Source organism: Chlorocebus sabaeus, chromosome 14, assembly GCF_047675955.1.
Source record: "Chlorocebus sabaeus isolate Y175 chromosome 14, mChlSab1.0.hap1, whole genome shotgun sequence".
Lineage (NCBI taxonomy): Eukaryota > Metazoa > Chordata > Mammalia > Primates > Cercopithecidae > Chlorocebus > Chlorocebus sabaeus.
The window spans coordinates 63,767,205-63,789,184 of NC_132917.1; the positions used below are offsets into that span (position 1 = coordinate 63,767,205).

Here is a 21,980-nt window from a genome sequence, read left to right on the forward strand (position 1 = left end):
CAACCCAGAATTTCACATCCAGCCAAACTAAGCTTCATAAGTGAAGGAGAAATAAAATCCTTTACAGATAAGCAAATGCTGAGAGATTTTGTCACCACCAGGCCTGCCTTACAAGAGCTCCTGAAGTAAGCACTAAACATGGATAGGAACAACTGGTACCAGCCACTACAAAAACATGCCAAATTGTAAAGACCTTCGATGCTAGGAAGAAACTGCATCAATTAACGGGCAAAATAACCAGCTAGCATCATAATGACAGGATCAAATTCACACATAACAATATTAACCTTAAATGTAAATGGGCTAAATGCCCCAATTAAATGACACAGACTGGCAAATTGGATAAAGAGTCAAGACCCATTGATGTGCTACATTCAGGAGACCTATCTCACATGCAAAGATACACATAGGCTCAAAATAAAAGGATGGAGGAAGATCTACCAAGCAAATGGAAAGCAAACAAACAAACAAACAAACAAAAACAGCAGGGGGGTTGCAATCCTGGACTCTGATAAAACAGACTTTAAACCAACAAAAATCAAAAGAGACAAAGAAAGCCATTATACAATGGTAAAGGGATCAATTCAACAAGAAGAACTGACTACCCTAAATATATATGCATCCAACACAGGAACATCCAGATTCATAAAGCAAGTCCTTAGACACCTACAAAGATACTTAGACTCCCACACAATAATAATGGGAGACGTTAATACCACTGTCAACATCAGACAGATCAACACGACAGAAAATTAACAAGGAGATCCAGAACTTGAACTCACCTCTGGACCAAACAGACCTAACAGACATCTACAGAAGTCTCCACCCAAACTCAACAGAATATATATTCTTCTCAGCACCACATCGCACTTATTCCAAAATTGACCACATAGTTGGAAGTAAAGCACTCCTCAGCAAATGTAAAAGAACAGAAATTATAACAAACTGTTTCTCAGACTACAGTTCAATCAAACTGGAATTCAGGATTAAGAAACTCAATCAAAACCGCTCAACTACATGGAAACTGAACAACCTGCTCCTGAATGACTACTGGGTACATAACAAAATGAAAGCAGAAATAAAGATGTTCTTTGAAACCAACGAGAACAAAGATACAACATACCAGAATCTCTGGGACACATTTAAAGCAGTGTGTAGAGGAAAATTTATAGCACTAAATGACCACAAGAGAAAGGAGGAAAGATCTAAAATTGACACCTTAACATCACAATTAAAAGAACTAGAGAAGCAAGAGGAAACACATTCAAAAGCTAGCAGAAGGCAAGAAATAACTAAGATCAGAGCAGAACTGAAGGAGATAGAGACACAAAAAAACCCTTCAAAAAATCCATGAATCCAGGAGCTGGTTTTTTGAAAAGATCAACAAAATTGATAGACTCCTAGCAAGATTAATAAAGAAGAAAAGAGAAAAGAATCAAATAAATGCAATAAAAAATGATAAAGGGGATATCACCACCGACCCCACAGAAATACAAACTACCATCAGAGAATACTATAAACACCTCTACGCAAATAAACAAGAAAACCTAGAAGAAACTGATAAATTCCTGGACACATACACTCTCCCATGACTAAACCAGGAAGAAGTTGAATCCCTGATTAGACCAATAACAGGCTCTGAAAATGAGGCAATAATTAATAGCCTACCAACCAAAAAAAGGCCAGGACCAGACGGATTCACAGCTGAATTCTACCAGATGTACAAGGAAGAGCTGGTACTATTCCTTCTGAAACTATTCCAATCAATAGAAAAAGAGGGAATCCTCCCTAACTTATTTGATGAGGCCAGCATCATCCTGATACCAAAGCCTGGCAGAGACACAACAAAAAAAAAAGAGAATATTAGACCAATATCCCTGATGAACATCAATGCAAAAATCCTCAATAAAATACTGGCAAACCGAATCCAGCAGCACATCAAAAAGCTTATCCTCCATGATCAATTGGGCTTCATGCCTGGGATGCAAGGATGGTTCAACATACGCAAATCAATAAATGTAATCCAGCATATAAACAGAACCAGAGACAAAAACCACATGATTATCTCAATAGAAGCAGAAAAGGCCTTTGACAAAATTCAACAGCTCTTCAGGCTAAAAACTCTCAATAAATTTGGTATTGATGGAATGTATCTCAAAATAATAAGAGCTATTTATGACAAACCCACAGACAATATCATAATGAATGGGTAAAAACTGGAAGCATTCCCTTTGAAAACTGGCACAAGACAGGGATGCCCTCTCTCACCACTCATATTCAACATAGTGTTGGAAGTTCTGGCTAGGGCAATCAGGCAGGAGAAAGAAAAAAAGGGTATTCAATTAGGAAAAGAGGAAGTCAAATTGTCCCTCTTTGCAGATGACATGATTGTATATTTACAAAACCCCATCGTCTCAGCCCAAAATCTCAAGCTGATAAGCAACTTCAGCAAAGTCTCAGGATACAAAATCAATGTGCAAAAATCACAAGCATTCTTATACACCAATAACAAACAGAGAGCCAAATCATGAGTGAACTCACATTCACAACTGCTTCAAAGAGAGTAAAATACCTAGGAATCCAACTTACAAGGGATGTAAAGGACTTCTTCAAGCAGAACTACAAACCACTGCTCCATGAAATAGAAGAGGACACAAACAAATGGAAGAACATTCCATGCTCACAGATAGGAAAAATCAATATCGTGAAAATGGCCATACTGCCCAAGGTAATCTATAGATTCAATGCCATCCCCATTAAGCTACCAATGAGTTTCTTCACAGAATTGGAAAAAACTGCTTTAAAGTTCATATGGAACCAAAAAAGAGCCTGCATTGTCAAGACAATCCTAAGCCAAAAGAACAAAGCTGGAGGCATCATGCTACCTGACTTCAAACTACACTACAAGGCTACAGTAACCAAAACAGCATGGTACTGGTACCAAAACACAGATACTGACCAATAGAACAGAACAGAGCCCTCAGAAATAATACCACACATCTACAACCATATGATCTTTGACACACCTGACAAAAACTAGAAATGGGGAAAGGACTCCCTATTTAATAAATGGTGCCGGGAAAACTGACTAGCCATAAGTAGAAAGCTGAAACTGGATCCCTCCCTTACACCTTATATAAAAATTAATTCAAGATGGAATAGAGATTTAAATGTTAGACCTAAAACTATAAAAATCCTAGAAGAAAACCTAGGCAATACCATTCAGGACATAGGCATGGGCAAGGACTTCATGACTAAAACACCAAAAGCAACAGCAACAAAAGCCAAAATTGACAAATGGGATCTAATTAAACTAAAGAGCTTCTGCACAGTGAAAGAAACTACCATCAGAGTGAACAGGCAACCTACAGAATGGGAGAAGATTTTTGCAATGTACCCATCTGACAAAGGGCTAATATCCTGAACCTACAAAGAACTCAAACAAATTTACAAAAAAAAACAACCCCATCAAAAAGTGGGCAAAGGATATGAACAGACACTTCTCAAAAGAAGACATTTATGCAGCCAACAGACTCATGAAAAAATGCTCATCATCACTGGCCATCAGAGAAATGCAAATCAAAACCACAATGAGATACCATCTCACACCAGTTAAAATGGCGATCATTAAAAAGTCAGGAAACAACAGGTGCTGGAGAGGATGTGGAGCAATAGGAACACTTTTACACTGTTGGTGGGAATGTAAACTAGTTCAACCATTGTGGAAGACAGTGTGGCGATTCCTCAAGGATCCAGAACTAGAAATACCATTTGACCCAGCCATCCCTTTACTGGGTATATACCCAAAGGATTATAAATCATGCTGCTATAAAGACACATGCATACATATGTTTATTGCGGCACTATTCACAATAGCAAAGACTGGGAACCAACCCAAATGTCCATCAATGACAGACTGGATTAAGAAAATGTGGCACATATACACCATGAAATACTATGCAGCCATAAAAAGGGATGAGTTCGTGTCCTTTGTAGGGACATGGATGCAGCTGGAAACCATCTCAGCAAACTATTGCAAGAACAGAAAACTAAACACTGCATGTTCTCACTCATAGATGGGAACTGAACAATGAGAACACTTGGACACAGGAAGGGGAACATCACACACTGGGGCCTGCTGTGGGGTGGGGGTAGGGGGTAGGGGGTAGGGACAGCATTAGGAGATATACCTAATGTAAATGATGAGTTAATGGGTGCAGCACACCAACATGGCACATGTATACATATGTAACAAATCTGCACCTTGTGCACATGTACCCTAGAACATAAAGTATAATAAAAAAAAAAAAATTTGCAAAAAATTTAAAAAAAAAAACAGCATGATACTGGTACCAAAACATATATAGACCAATGGAACAGAACAGAGGCCTCAGAAATAATACCACACATCTACAACCATCTGATCTTTGACAAACCTGACACATACAAGCAATGGAGAAAAGATTCCCTATTTGATAAATGATGTTGGGAAAACTGGCTAGCCATATGCAGAAAACTGAAACTGGACCCCTTCCTTACACTGTATACAAAAATTAACTCAAGATAGATCAAAGACTTAAACGTAAGACCTAGGACCATAAAACTCTTAGAAGAAAACATGGGCAGTACCATTCAGGACATAGGCATTGACAAAGACTTCATGTCTAAAACACCAAAAGCAATGGCAAAAAAAAGCCAAAATTGACAAACGGGATCTAATTAAACTAAAGAGCTCCTGCACAGCAAAAGAAACTATCATCAGAGTGAACAGGCAACCTACAGAATGGGAGAAAATTTTTGCAATCTACCCATCTGACAAAGGGCTAATACCAGAATCTACAAAGAACTTACACAAATTTACAAGAAAAAAACAAACAACTCCATTAAAAAGTGGGCAAAGGATATGAACAGACATTTCCCAAAAGAAGACATTTATGCAGCCAACAGACATATAAAAAAATGCTCATCATCACTGGTCATTAGAGAAATGCAAATCAAAATGTCAGTGAGATACCATCTCACTCCAGTTAGAATGGCAATCATTATAAAATCAGGAAACAACAGATGCTGGAGAGGATGTAGAGCAATAGGAACGCTTTTACACTGTTGGTGGGAGTGTTACTTAGTTCAACCATTGTGGAAGACAGTGTGGCAATTCCTCAAGGATCTAGAACGAGCAATACCATTTGACCCAGCAATCCCATTACTGGGCATATACCCAAAGGATTATAAATGATTCTGCAATGAAGACAGATGCACACGTACATTCATTGCGGCACTATTCAAAATAGCAAAGACTTGGAACTAACCCAAATGTCCATCAATGATAGACTGGATTAAGAAAACGTGGCACATATATACCATGGAATACCACGCAGCCATAAAAAAGGATGAGTTCATGTCCTTTGCAGGGACATGGATGAAACTGGAAACCATAATTCTCAGCAAACTATCACAGGATCAGAAAACCAAACACTGCATGTTCTCACTCATAAGTGGGAGTTGAACAATAAGAACACATTGACACAGGGAGGGGAACATCACACACCGGGGCCTGTAGGGGGTGGGGGACTAGGGGAGGGATAACATTAGGAGAAGTACCTAATGTAGGTGACAGGTTGATGGGTGCAGCAAACCACCATGGCACCTGTCTACTTATGTAACAAAACTGCACGTTCTGCACATGTATCCCAGAACTTAAAGTATAATAATAATAAAAAAAAACAACAAAAAATAAAGTACTGAGTTGATTTATATAAAGATAATACAACTGTTGTTATTCTGAACAATAACTAAATCCAAACTATATTCTTGGACCAGAAATATTTTATTGGTTCTATTTTTTTGATAGCAGAGATTAGTGGGTCAATTGGTAAACTTTGTTTAAATGGGATCTGTGGATTCGATGGTAATATTAATAATTTATTGTATCAATGTTTTATTGTATTTAATCAGTATACTAAGGTTATATAGGAGTGTTCTTGTGTTTAGGAAATATACACCAGGTGCCCAGGGATAATAGTGCATCATGTCTATCACCTACTGTCAAAGGATTCAGAAAAAATATTACCATAAGAAATAAAGATGAGACAGAAAGAGAAAAAGAGAGGGAGGGAGGCAGAGGGCAATGTGGTAAACTATTAACACCTGGGGAATCTGGATGAAGGTTATATGAGAGTTTTTTATTCTACTCTGGTAACTTTTCTGTAAATGTGAAATTATTTCAAAATAAGTTTTTGTTTTTGTTTTTTGTATTTTTAGTAGAGACAGGGTTTCAAAATAAGAAGTTTTTAAAAATAAGGTTTAAGAATCCTGGCTAACACGGTGAAACCCTGTCTCTACTAAAAATACAAACAATTAGCCGGGCATGCTGGCAGGCGCCTGTAGTCCCAGCTACTCGGGAGGCTGAGGCAGGAGAATGGCGTGAAGCCGGGAGGCGGAGCTTACAGTGAGCCGAGACTGCGCCACTGTACTCCAGTCTGGGTGACAGAGCTAGAGCTAGACTCCATCTCAAAATAATAATAATAATAATAATAATAATAATGATAATAATAATAAATAAGGTTTAAGAAAAGATGTGATCCATTTGGAAATTCATGTCTTTGAAAAACCAAAAGTTATAAATCAAACAGATCTTCACAACATATAAATTACAAAGGCGACACAGAAAAATGACCAAAGCAAAAACTGACCTGGGTTCCAGTATATGTTCTCGCACTAGTCACTTTAAGTAAGTCATCTAAGCTTCTCTGGGCATCAATTACCTTATCACTGAAATGAGGGCATTTAATAAAATGGTCTTTAAAGTTCTTTTCCAGTCTTAAAACTCTATAATTTTCAGTTACTTCTAATGCTCACCTCCTTACTTCTCATACATTTTTTATAGAGATATGTTTCACAAAATTAATTTTTGTTAAATTCTAAAATTTACGTTTTTTTCAATAAACTGAATAATCAGTCTTACTGAAGTCATTAATAAGATGACTCAAAATCTTGTCAATTTGGCAGTAGCCACTATACTCACATAATATCCACACCTCCTGGAATAGCAGATGATGATGTGTGCTCTTTGCTGGATGAAGAATCAGTAGTACATTCTGGCTCGGATACAGAATCACTGCTGCAGGGCTCACTATTTGGAGATGCATTTCTTTGAGAGGTAGTGTCAACTGCTATAGGTGTTAGCTCACCCTCACCGAATGCATCACTTATAAACATGCCTTCATGGATTAAATAAGCCACCTCTGTGTCCAGTGAATTATCTTTTGCAGCATTCTTCTGTTGTGAAATCTCTTCCAATTCTCTAGTCCTTTGGTTTTTGTCAAGAACTGAGAGAACAACACTGTGAATGATATTTAATGTTGCCTACAAGAAAATAGGACACACTTTTAAGGGACATAAAATATCTCTTACCCGAAGTTCCCAAAAGAGAATTCTGTGCATGTAATTTTGGACATCTGTAATCATAAATGAGTCAAAGTCATGTATATCAGAATTTCTACCATCTTTTATTACATTGGAAAAGTGATGTGAAAAAGAACTGCCCAGGAGAAATGGGTTCACTAAAGCTTAGAAATAAAGTTCCTATATTTTAACTAATTTTTAAAATGGAAATCTCCCTAAAATATGTTGCATCTTTCTCTGACCTCTTAAAAAGGTTACACTATGACCTCTTAAAAAGGTTACACTAAACATAAATTGCCCATCAGAGAATCATATACATTGATATGCCTGCCTAAAAGAAAAGGAATCTGTGTTACTTACCATGCCTAGCCCCCACCTCTCTCTCTCCTTTTCTCATATCTTCTCTCACTTACTCACTACTCTCCAGACATTCTAGTTCTCTTTCTACTGTTCCTTCATTCCAGGATTGTTCCCACCTCAGTGCCTCTGCGGTTTCCGCTATCCGGAATGCTTTTCACTTTGATCTTTGCACATATTTCCGTCTCATCACTGAGGTTCTGGCACCAGTGGTCACTTCCTCAAAGAGGCCTTCCCTGACTCTCCACCCAGCAACTCTATCCCATTATCCAGTTTTTGTTTAAAAAAAAAAAAAAATCATTATCTACAATTATCTTTGTTTATTCTAGGTCTCCTTCTACTAGAATGTTAGCTCCATTCCATGACACTATAATCCTAATACCTAGAATAGTGCCTGGCAAATAGGAGGTGCTCAGTAAATACTGAAAGCTAGGCAAATGAAGAGTAAATTTATGTAAACTAATGTCTTCATGGACAATTAGGAAATAAAGGACTGCTTGCCTATTTTAACATTCACAGTTGCAGTCTTAAAATTTGTTTCTCCCTTTCTCAAAACTCTTACTTTTTTTGGAATCTCCACAGTTCTAGTGAAGCACACTCCAACTTCGGGTCTCCAAAATCAAGAAAAGGATCTAAGCTAGTTCAGTTAGTACATGGAACCACCACAATCTGAGCTTAATGATTAGGAAGGTACATAGAAGAGAGAATTGCAAAGAAATAAAGCCAACGCTTGATGACATCAACAACCTCTCTATGAAGCACCTAAAGGCTGACCTACCTCTGTGTATTTTTTTAGTTATATGAGTTAATAAATCCCCTTAACTGTTTGAGACACTCTGAGTTGTGTTTCCTGTTATTTGGAACTGAAAGCATTTTAAACAAGCCAATAGCCCATACACTATACTGAAAATAGAGCCTTCAAGAGCTTTAGGACCAAAGTGTCTACTATGGATACTGCATTTTTTTTTCTCTCTTCATTGCTCACCAACTACTTCTGTATTGTCACAAACTAGCTGCTCCACTACTGCTGCTTTAATCCTCACTGCTGTCCAATCTTTGATATACTTAGTTCCCCCATCTTGTTTTGCCTCTTTTTCCTTACCTCTTCTGTCTTGCTAATTTTCTAACTTTTTAAAATAAAAAGACATGATAGACATATCCAACATCTATTCTACATCACTTTTCCCATGGTACAACAGCCATGTAATTTGGGTAGAAATAAGCCCACCTTCCAGCTTCAAGTATCAGTTCTAAATAGCCCACTCAGTGTACTCCCAACCTCCTTGCCTCATGATTAGCTTAGAGATGAGAAGAAAATCCAGATTTAAACTAATAATCAGTGCACAGCATTTTCCTGATTACAGTGACTGGACATGTGACCTAAACTGGTTCAATCAATTAAAGCCAAGGACTTTCATTTGATGACTGAAGAAGAAAAACTCCAGGTGAAAAATTCTAAATTTGGCTTAATCAATAAAGGAATTTCATTTGGTGACTGAAGAAGAAAAACTCTAAGTAAAAAATAGAAAACTTCTAGGTGGTATAGAATTGTGGCAAATGTGGCAGACCCAGAACTGATGAAGTCAAGAGGAAAGAGAAAGGCAAAGCTGAATTGGAAACAGACAAACTAAGCTGGAGAACCAAGACAAAAACCATGCATGAAGCCCTTCCTAGTCTTGGACTTTTTTAAATTCCCAGAGCCAATACATTTCTTGTATTGCTTAAACTAGTTTGATTTGAATACTTAATTCCTTTTAATAACATCTTGGTTTATATACAGTTATTAAAAATTTCCACATAAACTATATCAGGTATTCTCTTAGGGATTCTTCTTTGCTGTTTTCACCATATCTACACTTCTAAAGACTTGCTAATTATTTTTTCCAAGTCTAAAGCCATTCTTAAGAATGCCAGAAGACTGGTGTCCAAAAAATAAGATTTTAAAATATATAATAGGTTCAACAGTAGATACATCGTTTACTTTCTGAACTATTACATAGTCTGTAGACAAGTTCATGTTTCAAAAACACCAGGACAGCTAAGCCAAATATAATTTTCCAACCTTGAGAATGGAGTTAATGAAATATCTGATAGTCATATTGATAACCATAATGACAACTGATATTGTCATTCTGAAATGACAGACTAGGATTATTTATCCACACAACAAAATGAAATTTACAAGTTAAGAATTCCTTGAAAAGGTGGTAAGCTTCATTTAAAGCCTGTTATCTTTCTTACCTATAAAAATTAGCCTAATCTATAAGGTGCAAACAATAAACAAGAATTTAATAAAAAGTCAAAATACAATAGTGAAGAATGAAGTATGGAGGTCTTATAATCCTGATTTCAAACCTTACAAGACTATGGTAATCATAACAGTATGGTACTGGCATAAAGAGTGACATATAGAACACAGAGAGTCCAAAAATGAACTCTCACATATATAGTAAAATGTTTTTTGACAAGGGTGGCAAGACCACTCAATGCAGAAAGGTCAGTCTTTTCAACAAATGGTACTGGGAAAACTGAATATCCACATGCTAAAGAATGAAAGTAGACCTCTACCTTATACCACATATAAAAACTAACTAAAATCAATTAAAGGCCTAAATATAAGCTCTAAAAATATAAAACTCTTAGAAGAAAATACAGGGAAAAAGCTTCATGACATTGGATTTGGCATTGATTTCCTGGATATGAAATGAAAAACACAGGTGACAACAAAAAAATAGACAAATTGGACTACATCAAAATAGAAAAACTTCTATGCATCAAAAGACACCATTAACAGAGTAAAAAGGCAACCTATGGAATGGGAGAAAATATTTGCAAATCACATATCTGATAAAAGGTTAATATCCAGAATATGTAAAGAACCTCTACAACTCAACAACAAAAAAACCAAACCACCCCATTAAATAATAGGCAAATAAAACATTTTTCCAAAAAAAGACATAAAAATGTCCAATAAGCACATAAAAAAGATGCTCAACATCACTCATCATTAGAAAAATGTAAATTAAACCTACAGGGAAATACCACCTCATACCCATTAGGATGGCTAGTCTCACAAAATCCAGAAAATACATTTTGGTAAGGATGTAGAAAAATTGAAAACCTTGTGCACTATTGGTAGAAATGTAAAATGGTTCAGCTGCTATGGAGAGTAGTGCAAAAGTTCCTCAAAAAATTACAAATAGAATTATCATATGATCCAGAAGTTCCAATTCTGGGGTTGACAAAAATAAGAACTAAAATGGGGCCTCAGAGAGGTATTTGCATATGCATGCAAATATACAGAGGTATATGCATAGGTTCCTAAAACCCTTGGAATCTCCAGAGTGGTAAATGCATGTTCATGACAGTATTATTCTCAACAGCCAAAAGGTGAAGGCAACACAAATGTCCACTGACAAATGAATGGATAAGCAAAATGTAGTGTATACACATAGAATGGAATATTATTCATATTACTCAGCCTTAAAAAGGAAGGAAAATCTAACATGCTACAACACAGATGGCACCTTGAGGACATTAAGCTACGTTAAATAAGCCAATCACAAAAGGATAAATATTGTATGATTCCACTTACATGAAATACCTAATAATCAGTACAAAGTATGAGTGCTCTATGAGTCAAACTCATAGAGATAGAAAGTAGAATGGTGGTTGCCAGGGGATGGGAGAAAGTGGAAAAGTGCATGTGTGTGTCTGTGTGTCTGTGTGTGTGGTGTGGTGTGTGTGTGTGTGTGTGTCTAGACAGGATCTTGCTAGGTTTGCCCAGGACTTGTGTGTGTGTGTTCATGGCTGTGTGTGTGTGCAGACAGGATCTTCCTAGGTTGCCCAGGCTGGCCTCAAACTGCTGGTCTCAAGCGATCCCCCTGCCTCAGCCTCTCAAGGTGTTGGGATTACAGGCATGAGCTACTATGTCAGGCCTATATTTGGTCTCTGTCCCCATTCCCTGGCATACAGTTCCTAAAACCCTTGGAATCTCCAGAGTGGTAAAAACACCTTCATATGCTAAAGAGATGACAAACAGCCGAGGGCCCCTACATAGCCACAGGAGGAAGGCTGGTCACCTAAAAGACTAAGGCAGGATTAGAGGGTTAGGACTTTCAGCTCCACCTTGGCCAGAGTTGTTGTTGTTGTTGCTGTTGTTATTATTACTACTTTGAGATAAAGTTTTGCTCTTGTCACCCAAGGTGGAGTGCAATGGCACGATCTTTGGCTCACTGCAACCTCCACCTCCTGGGTTCAAGTGAGTCTCCTGCCTCAGCCTCCCGAATAGCTGGGATTACAGGCATGAGCCACCACGCCCAGCTGATTTTTGTATTATTAGTAGAGACGGGGTTTCACCACGTTGGCCAGGTTGGTCTAACATGGTAGGTGATCCACCTACCTCAGCCTCCCAAAGTGCTGGGATTACAGGCGTGAGTCACCATTGCCAGGCCCAGAGTTATTATGTAATAGGTACAGAGTTTCAGCTTTGCAAGATAGAGTTCTGTGGGTCGGGCACGGTGGCTCAAGCCTGTAATCCCAGAACTTTGGGAGGCCGAGACGGGTGGATCCCAAGGTCAGGAAATCGAGACCATCCTGGCTAACATGGTGAAACCCCGTCTCTACTAAAAATACAAAAAACTAGCCGGGCGAGGTGGCAGGCGCCTGTAGTCCCAGCTACTTGGGAGGCTGAGGCAGGAAAATGGCGTAAACCCGGGAGGCGGAGCTTGCAGTGAGCTGAGATCCGGCCACCGCACTCCAGCCCGGGAGACAGAGCGAGACTCCATCTCAAAAAAAAAAAAAAAAAAGAGTTCTGTGGATGGATGTTTGTAACGGTAGCACAATAGTGCAAATGAACTTAATGCCACTGAATTGTGCACTTAAAAACAGTTAAGATGATAAGTTTTGTATGTTTATTTTTACCATGACCAAAAAGAAAGAAAAAATACACACTAAAAAAATACAAATAACAGCAACAGATCCTCAAGTTGTTAACAATTACTCAAATATGAAATTTATACATCCCAATAGTTTATTATTTATCCATTCAAAATAAAAATACTATTGAAATATTCTGGCTGAAAATTTACACTTCAATTTCTTTTAAAAAGTATAATCTAAATAAAAAGTATAATACTAAATAAAAAGTATAATCCCTGCACTTTGGGAGGCCAAGGCAGGTGAATCTCGAGGGTCAGGAGATTGAGATCATCCTGGCCAACATGGTGAAACCCCATCTGTACTAAAAACACAAAAATTAGCTGGACATGGTGGCATGCACCTGTAATCCCAGCTACTCAAGAGGCTGAGGCAAGATAATCACTTGAATCTGGAAGGCGAGATTGAAATGAGCAGAGATCGTGCCACTGCACTCCAGCCTGGCGACAGAGCGAAACTCCATCTCAAAAAATATATATATATATAATACTAAAGTGACATATAGGATAGGATATCCTTTGTCTTTGAGAAATAAATGCAAAATGTAGGAAAGTAAATTATTAACCCTGGTTAATCAAACAAGAAATTCAAATAGTCTATTCCTGTAATGTAGTACTATTAAAAAACAAAACAACTTTTTCTGATTATAAAAGTAATGCTTCTCTTTGTAGAAAATTCACGGAAAATAGCAAAGAATAAAATTTTTAAATGACATCTAATCTGACCAGCTAAAGAAAACCACCAAAAAAAACAAGGTTTCTCCTTGTTCTAGGAAGATAAAAAAGTTAAAAAAATTTTTTTTGACATAGCTGAGATCACACTATATAAGTACATCTATATCTTGCATTTTTTTTTTTTTTTTAAGACGGAGTCTTGCTCTGTCGCCAGGCTGGAGTACAGTGGCACGATCTTGGCTCACTGCAACCTCCACCTCCCAGGTTCAAGCAATTCTCTTGTCTTAGCCTCCCGAGTAGCTGGGACAAACATGTACCACCACGCCCAGCTAATTTTTGTATTTTTAGTAGAGATGGGGTTTCACCATATTGGCCAGGATGGTCTTGATCTCTTGACCTCGTGATCTGTCTGCCTCAGCCTCCCAAAGTGCTGGAATTACAGGTGTGAGCCACGGCACCTGGCCCTATATCTTGCATTTTTAACTGAATATCATAATGTATGTATTTTCTCCTACCATTAAAAATCCTTGGCTGTATATAATATTCCATGGTAAAGAATGTGTAAAGCATCATTTATTTTACCATTTCTCTATCGTTAGACATCTGGGTTCTTTCCAATTTGTAGTTATTTTTAAATTCTTCAATAAAAATGAACAGCTTGTAATTAACATTATTTTTCAGTGAAATAGTACTTGATAGAATCACAAACTTTTTTCACAGAAAAAAGTACCGTATTTCATGTCATCTGCAAAGATGTTGTACATAAGTACTAGTTTAAGTGGTCCAAATGTGAAAATGAGCAATTACAATAAAATTATAATAAATCAGTTTCCATACTGTACACACATAAAATAATAACTCTACTTAGTTTAACTGACATAGAGCCTTAAAGTGGCATAACTACAGTAAATCATCACTTAATATGGATGATAGGTTCTGGGAGACTGTAACTTTAAGTGAAACAACATACAGCAGGTTTTTGAATAACACTGTTTCCTTCAATGTTATTGAAAAAAATATTGAGGGAAATGTTTCACTATAATGATGAGTGAAAAAAAAAAATAGCTTTGGTATAAGTTGTTTCACTTAAAGTCACAGTTTCCAAGACCTATTCATAACATTGAGGACTTACTGTACTTTAAAAAAATTACTGGCAAAAAGTTGGCCAATTCTACATTATGCAATGTAAGAGTTCTATATATCTAGACATGCAATAATTGAAGTGTGTGATGATGAGGTCATGGTCAGAATATAAGAAGTGAAAACATGGTTTAGTTATTGAACCCCTATAGATACAAGTTTGTGTCTATCACTATCAATAGGTAGGATCAACATTTTAGAAGCAGTCTAAATAAAGCACAGTGAATCCCATTCTATAAAACTTTTGTGAACCTGATTGGAGAGCTTACACATGTGACTTAGCATTGCTCCAATGTGAATAAAGGAAAATTCATGTCATACACAAGTAGCAAAGTCCCCTGCACTATTTAACATGGTACTCAGGAGATGCTGGGGATGTTAACTAGTACATAAAACACAATGCTAACACTTGATAACTCAAAGACTATCTAATTTCACAAATGGCCCCTTCTAACTGTTACACATGGTAATTCCTAATGATTCTATTCTTTTTTAATTTTTTTCATTTTTTGAGACAGAGTCTTGCTCTGTTGGCCAGGCTGGAGTGCAGTGGCACAATCATGCCTCACTGCAGCCTTGACCCGCTGGGGTTAGGTGATCATCCCACCTCAGCCACCCAAGTAGCTGGCACTACAGGTGTGCATCACTATGCTTGGCTAATTTAAAAAAATATTTTGTAGAGATGAGGTCTCATTATGTTGCACAAGCTGGTCTCAAACTCCTGAGCTCAAGTGATCCTCTTGCCTTGGCCTCCCAAAGTGATAGGATTACAGGTGTAATCCACTGTGCCCAGCCTGTATTCTTCTTAAAACACAGCTATGACCTATTGGTGATTCAAACTAACACATGAGTCTGACATCTTCTGTAAAATGATATGTGACCTGTTCTTTTTGTTATACTAAGTGGTTTAAAATTAAGTGGCTTGACTAAAGAGACAAAATAATTAAATGTAACACATGATGCTTGATTGGATTCGTGCCCAAAAAGTGAAATAAAAATCTAAATAAATATTAGCAGCCAGGCGCAGTGGCTCACACCTATAATCTCAGCACTTTGGGAGGCAGAGGTAGGCAGATCACTTGAGGTCAGGAGTTCAAGACCAGCCTGGCCAACATGGTGAAATCCCATCTCTACTAAAAATACAAAAATTAGCCAGGCGTGGTGGCACATGCCTGTAATCCTAGCCACTCGGGAAGCTGAGGCAGGAGAATCACTTGAACCCGGGAGGCAGAAGTTGCGGTGAGCCAAGATTGTGCCACTGCACTCCAGCCTGGGTAACAGCAAGACTCCATCTCAAATAAAGTAAATTAGCAAGGTAATTTGAATATAAACAATATATTTTAAAATACCATTATATCAACATTGACTTTACAGAAAAGTTGGTAGTTTGGGGTGATTTTGGGGTGTTTAACAATATTGTACCTCTAGATAACCTAGGAGAACAAAAAATCACCAGAGGAAATATTACTGTATAATATTTAATGTCAAGTAAGCATAATATTTCAAGTTATAAAATTATAACTTATTAAATTCTTAAAATTGTCAAACTCTGAGATACCTAAATTTTTATTTAAAACCAAGCCTCTTTAGAAAAATTACAAAAACAAAGAAACTGTTTTCTTCTAGTTTGATTCTTTATTTACATATTATGTATCCAGAAAGCTGACTTAATTTTAGGGATATTCTGGACAAACTAATATATAAGCTTACCTTAACTCTCTGTAGGAAAATTGTAAACTTAGAGAAAATATCCTTGAGCAGATCAAACCACTGGGGAAAATTCAACATTCTCATCTGATCTGCAAGCCTAGAAAAAAATAATTCAAACAAAAATAATGATTGTCTCTGGGCCAATATAGCATCTACAAACTGGAAGAAATGAGACTAAATACTATCTAGTGATAAAACGCAATTTTATCTAGATACCTAAAATGTTGAAGAGGTATATTACCAAAGAGTTATGGCTTATTTAAATATTTTTAAGACTGGTAAGTTAAGTATATCATATATCAATTTCATATGAACAAGCTTTACGACCACTGAATGAATAAACCATAGAGAAGTAAGTGTGAAGATATACTCTGGAATAAAAATGGAAACACATCTCTGACCAAAATTTCATAATCTGATTTTCTAACTACAACTTTAAAAATATCATATGAGAGGTAATACGGCATGGTAGTTAAGAGCACTGGAGCCACAACACAATGCCTTGGTTTAAAATAGCAGCAGCTTAAAGGAATTGCTAGCTATGTGGCTCTGGCAAGTGACTTAACCCCCCCCATGCTCTAATTTTCTCATCTAACATGAGGAAACTGATAGAACCGACCTTATGTGGTTGTTGTAAATATTATATGAGTTAATAAAAAATACTTAGAACAATGTATGACACATTTTTAAAAGTACCATGTAAGCAGCAGCTAATATTATTTTGATAGTTGACACAAATCATTAACTTCAAGGTGAAAAAAAGTAATACAAAATATAATTCATTCCCTAAAGATATTTTATAATACCAAAATGACTTATTACTCTAAATTTTTAATAAATGCAGCTTCAGCTAAGAGTTTATTCTAAAAAGATACTACAACACTTGATATACAGGAAGTTCTCTACTTATATGGATAAAATTCCCTAGGGAAGAAGAAAAACTGACTCTCCACATCCATGGAGCTTCTAACAGTGTCCCAATGACTTAATGTTTTCCAACCACTAACAATTCTCTCATTATTATAGTTGCTTCAACTAATTCTGAAATTGAGTTTTCCCTAGGTAATAGTGTGGAAATTAATACTCCATTCTGTGAGTTTGGCCCAGGAAAGTTTCACAGTTGTACATATCGCTATTCATATCTAAGCCAGTTAAAAACATTTAAATATCCATATGAACAAGAAATTCAGTCATAAAATATTATCACTATTCTTAAAATAATAGAATAGGAATTTTTCTTTTTTCTTTTCTTTTCTTTTTTTTTGAGACAGGATCTTACTTCGTTGCCCAGGCTAGAATGCAGTGGCACAGTCACAGGTCACTGAAGCCTGGACCTCCCAGACTCAGTCTATCTCCTACCTTGGCCTCCTGAGTAGCTAAGACTACAGGCATGTGCCACCACGCCCAACTTATTTTTTTAATGTTTATTTTTGGTAGAGATGGGGGTCTCACTTTATTGCCCAGGGTGGTCTCGAACTCTTGGGCTCAAGCAATTCTCCCACCTCGGCCTCCCAAACTGCTGGGATTACAGGTGTGAGTCAATGTGCCTGGCCAAGAATAGGAATTTCTAGGGTGAAAACAAACAAACAAAAAAACACAAATATGGGCAATTCAAAATCATAAACTCAAACTTCTCAAAGCCAATTAAAAGTTGAATTTTAATTACATAGCTACAAATTTAAACATAATACTTGCTATGCACCTGTAATGAATTATCTTCAATTTCACCTCTCCATATCTATGTTCTGCCCCTCCCCATCCTGCTCTCTGCTCTGGGAAGCTAATCTGTGGGCTTGGCCCATGAGGAGCCCTTACGAAGACTGGAAGAAGTAAAGGTATCTACTCCTCTAGCTTTCTAGTAAAGGTACCTACTTTTCCTGTGTCTCTCAAGGGTTGCCTCAGGGTGACTGCTTCCCTCTACTCAAGGTTACAGCTTTTTTTCAACTACCTTCTCCTCAATTCTGTTAACCACTGTCTTTGTTCTGCACTGTCACTTGTGATTTTCCTACACTCTGCTCACACCTTAGTAAATAATTCCTTTACGAAATCTACTTCAAATTATTCTAATTTGCATGTATCATCTTTTCTGACTGATAACCACCAACCTATATATTTATACTTACTTCACAACAACATCTGTGTCTATTTCTTCTGTTTGTGAAACTTTATTAATCACACACTGCAAAATTTAAGAAAAAACAAAAACAATTTGATTAATTGTCTTTCAAATCCTAAGTATTCCATGTTCCATTTGTATATTAAAAAGGCCCTTACTACATGAACACTTTTCAAAAGAGGACATACATGTGGCCAACATAACTGGTCATTATAGAAATGCAAATCAAAACCACAATGAGATACCATCTCACACAAGTAAGAATGGCTATTACTAAAAAGTCAAAAATAACAGGTGTTGGCAACGTTGTAGAGAAAAGGGAACACTTATACACTGTTGATGGGAGTGAAAATTAGTTCAACCATTGTGGAAGACAGTGTAGCCATTCCTCAAAGACCTGAAGACAGAAATACCATTCAATCCAGCAATCCTATTACTGGTTACATACCCAGAGGAATATAAATTGTTTTATTAATAAAGACACATGCACACGTATGCTCACTGTAGCACTATTCACAATAGCAAATACATGGAATCAACCTAAATGCCCATCGATGATACATTGGATAAAGAAAATATGGTACATGTACACCATGGAATACTATGCAGCCATAAAAAAGAATGAGATCATGTCCTTTGCAGGGACATGGATGCGGTTGGAGGTCATTATCCTTAGAAACTAATGCAGAAACTGAAAACTAAATACTGCATGTTCTCACTTATAAGTGGGAGCTAAATGATGAGAACACACAGACACACAAAGGGGAACAACACACAGTGGAGACTATTGGAGGGTGGAGGGTGGGAGAAGGGAAAGGATCAGAAAAATAACTAATGGGTACTAGGCTTAATACCTGGGTGATGATATAATCTATACCAAAAACTCATGTCACACGTTTACTTAACAGACTTGCACATGTACCCCTGAAATTAAGATTTTAAAAAATTTAAAAGGCTTTTACTTACTACAATAATTACTTTACTAGATTTTTATATCTTACGTATCTCTCACAGTGTTTGAAAAGCTGATTACAATTAGCCAATTAAATAATCATTTCAGAGTATGTTTGAATTGTAATAATATCACCTACTATTCAAAACTGTTCAAAATCATACACCAGAAAAGCAGAACTATAATATTTAGGAACAAAGTGTAAACCCCATATTAAAATCCCAAAAGAAATTCATATTGAAAGTTACATTTCCTTGTGATATATGCAACAGTTTAAAATTAAAAAATAAATGCTTAGATTTGAGGTCTGGGAATTGAAACATAACAGTTTTTAGAAATTGCTTAAAATATATATACAGAAAATTGTACAAATTATGTTTACAGCTCAATACTTTTGTACAAATGAAGTACATTTGTGTAATCAGAACTCAGCTCATGAAACAACCTTGCTAATACCCAGAGCTCCTCCCCTATTCCCTATCAGTTACTACTTCCTCCCAAAATATACTATTGTCCTGATTTTTAAACCATAGAATAATTTTGCCTGCATTTGAGTTTTATGTAAGTGGAATCATATAATGTATACTTTCTGTGTTTGGTTTCTTTGGCTCCACATTATGTCTGTAATATTCATTTGTTATTCTGTGTAATCTATTCATTCTTATTAATGTATAGTATTCCATTGTATAAATATATCAAAATTCTATTTATCTTTTCTACTGGTGATGGAATTTGGGCTGTTTCCAGTTTTTAAAATTACAAATAGTACTGCCATGAACATTCTCCTGCTGTGTTTTGGTGAACTTATATACATATTTCTGGTGGGCACATACCTAGGAATAGAAATGCTGGGTCCCAACATGTATGCAAAGTTGGCATTACTATATATTGCCAACAATTTTTCAAAGTGGTTGTACCAATTTAAAACTACAGTGTTTTAATCAGTACTTGAAAGAGGGGATGATTATAATTTTTTTGCTTATTTTACTTAACTTTTAAACTTATTTTAAACTTTAAAAACTCATATATGTACATTCAACCTAATGATAATAATCAATTAAGCCTAATCAATACATTTAAAATTATGTTATCTTTTTTATATATTTAAAAACCAAAGTTCAGTGGATAAGATTTATCTGAGTAAAAAAAGTCAAAACAAAGATCAGGGAATACTGAAAAACACATGGATTTTAGTTTATAATTTCTTAGAGATTAGGATAAAAAGGAAATGAACATTTGTCTACTGCTAGTGGGGGTATAAATTGGTAAATCTTTTTAAATAGGAATTAAATTCTATACATCAAATAACTTAAAAATACTTTTCACTCTCTAACCAATACTTCTACTTCTAGGAATCAGTCTAAGAACAAATATTCTTAAGTACGAAAAACAAACAAAGTAACTTTATACCACAGATATCTGTCACAGTGCTATTTATCATATCAAATTAAAAACAACCTAAATATTCAATACAGAAGAAAAGTTCAGTAGATTTAACATAATGTTAATGGGACTTTACATAATCATTAAAAATGATGTTTCTGAAAGCTTTTATAATGAGAAAATGCTTATGATGCTAACAAATATATGTATAAAATCATAAACACATAATGACAACATAAGAAAATCAGTAACAGTCTACACATAGAAATATTCCTATAGCAATAATCTTTTGGCTGGTAGGACTATGTTTTACTTTCATTTTTCTATATTTTCAGTTTTTAGATAAATTAGCTATATTACTATTACACTACATATATTATTACTAGGATACATAAAAATAAACTTCGCAAAGGTTCCAGACCAAAATATATCAAATAAAAATGCATAATTACCTGTTTAATGATATTCTTTGCTGTAATTATCATTTTTTCACCATAGATTTCTAAAAAATTAAGTTTTCTTTGTTTTAAAAGTCCAAATACGAGCGATACCAGTCTTTCCTATTAAAATAAAATAAAAGTATGTAACCTGATATTTTAAATAGGAAATAATTTTACTTAGAGGTAGAAATATTCAGCATCAGGAGTTCTGTTTGATCCTCAGATTGCTATCCTACACAAAGTATTTTCTAGCAGCCTGAAAAACCCCTCCCACAGCAATCTTATCATGAGATTTTTGGAGTCAGCGTTCTAAAACAGATAAATCCTACCCCACCACAGTGAACCAATGAAGCTGGTTTTGGGGTAAAACAATACAAGGGTATTTTTTGTTCTGGTTTCAACAAATAAAAAATATCCTTCTCACACCCTGATGACCAATAAATACTCCATGGGCCCTGTGGTTTGTTTTGGGTTTTGCTTGTTTGTTTGTTTTGAGACAGGGTTCCACTCTGTTGCCAAGGCTGGAGTGTAGTGGGGTGATGACAGCTCACTGCAGCCTTGATCTCCCAGGCTCAAGTGATCCTCCCATCTCAGCCTCCTGAGTAGCTGGAACTACAGGCATGTACCATCACACCTGGCTAATTTTTAAATTTGTTTTGTAGACTCACTGTGTTGCCCAGGCTGGTCTCAGATTCCTGGGCTCAAACCACCCTCTAGCTTCAGCCTCCTAAAGTCTTGGATTACAGGCCTGAGCCACTGCGCCTCGCCCCTGTGCTTTTTAATGCATGGTCTAGAAGACTCAAATAATGACCTAGACTCTCTGTGGGAAGTCAACTGCTAACATGCACAAAAGTTTCTTTACTTAG

General features: G+C 36.3%; 1 protein-coding gene across 4 annotated transcripts in view; it reads right to left on the reverse strand.

Moving 5' to 3' along the window:
• VPS54 (VPS54 subunit of GARP complex) overlaps positions 1–21,980 on the reverse strand; it is a 132,090-nt gene that overhangs the window by 43,519 nt on the left and 66,591 nt on the right. For all 4 annotated transcript variants that reach the window (XM_007970455.3, XM_007970454.3, XM_007970457.3 and 1 more), the window contains 4 exons: positions 21,127–21,234; positions 18,347–18,402; positions 16,224–16,320; positions 7,025–7,365 (listed from right to left, as the gene is read on the reverse strand). In XM_007970455.3, coding sequence (XP_007968646.3) covers positions 7,025–7,365; positions 16,224–16,320; positions 18,347–18,402; positions 21,127–21,234 — 602 coding nt within the window. The remainder of the gene's footprint in view (positions 1–7,024; positions 7,366–16,223; positions 16,321–18,346; positions 18,403–21,126; positions 21,235–21,980) is intronic.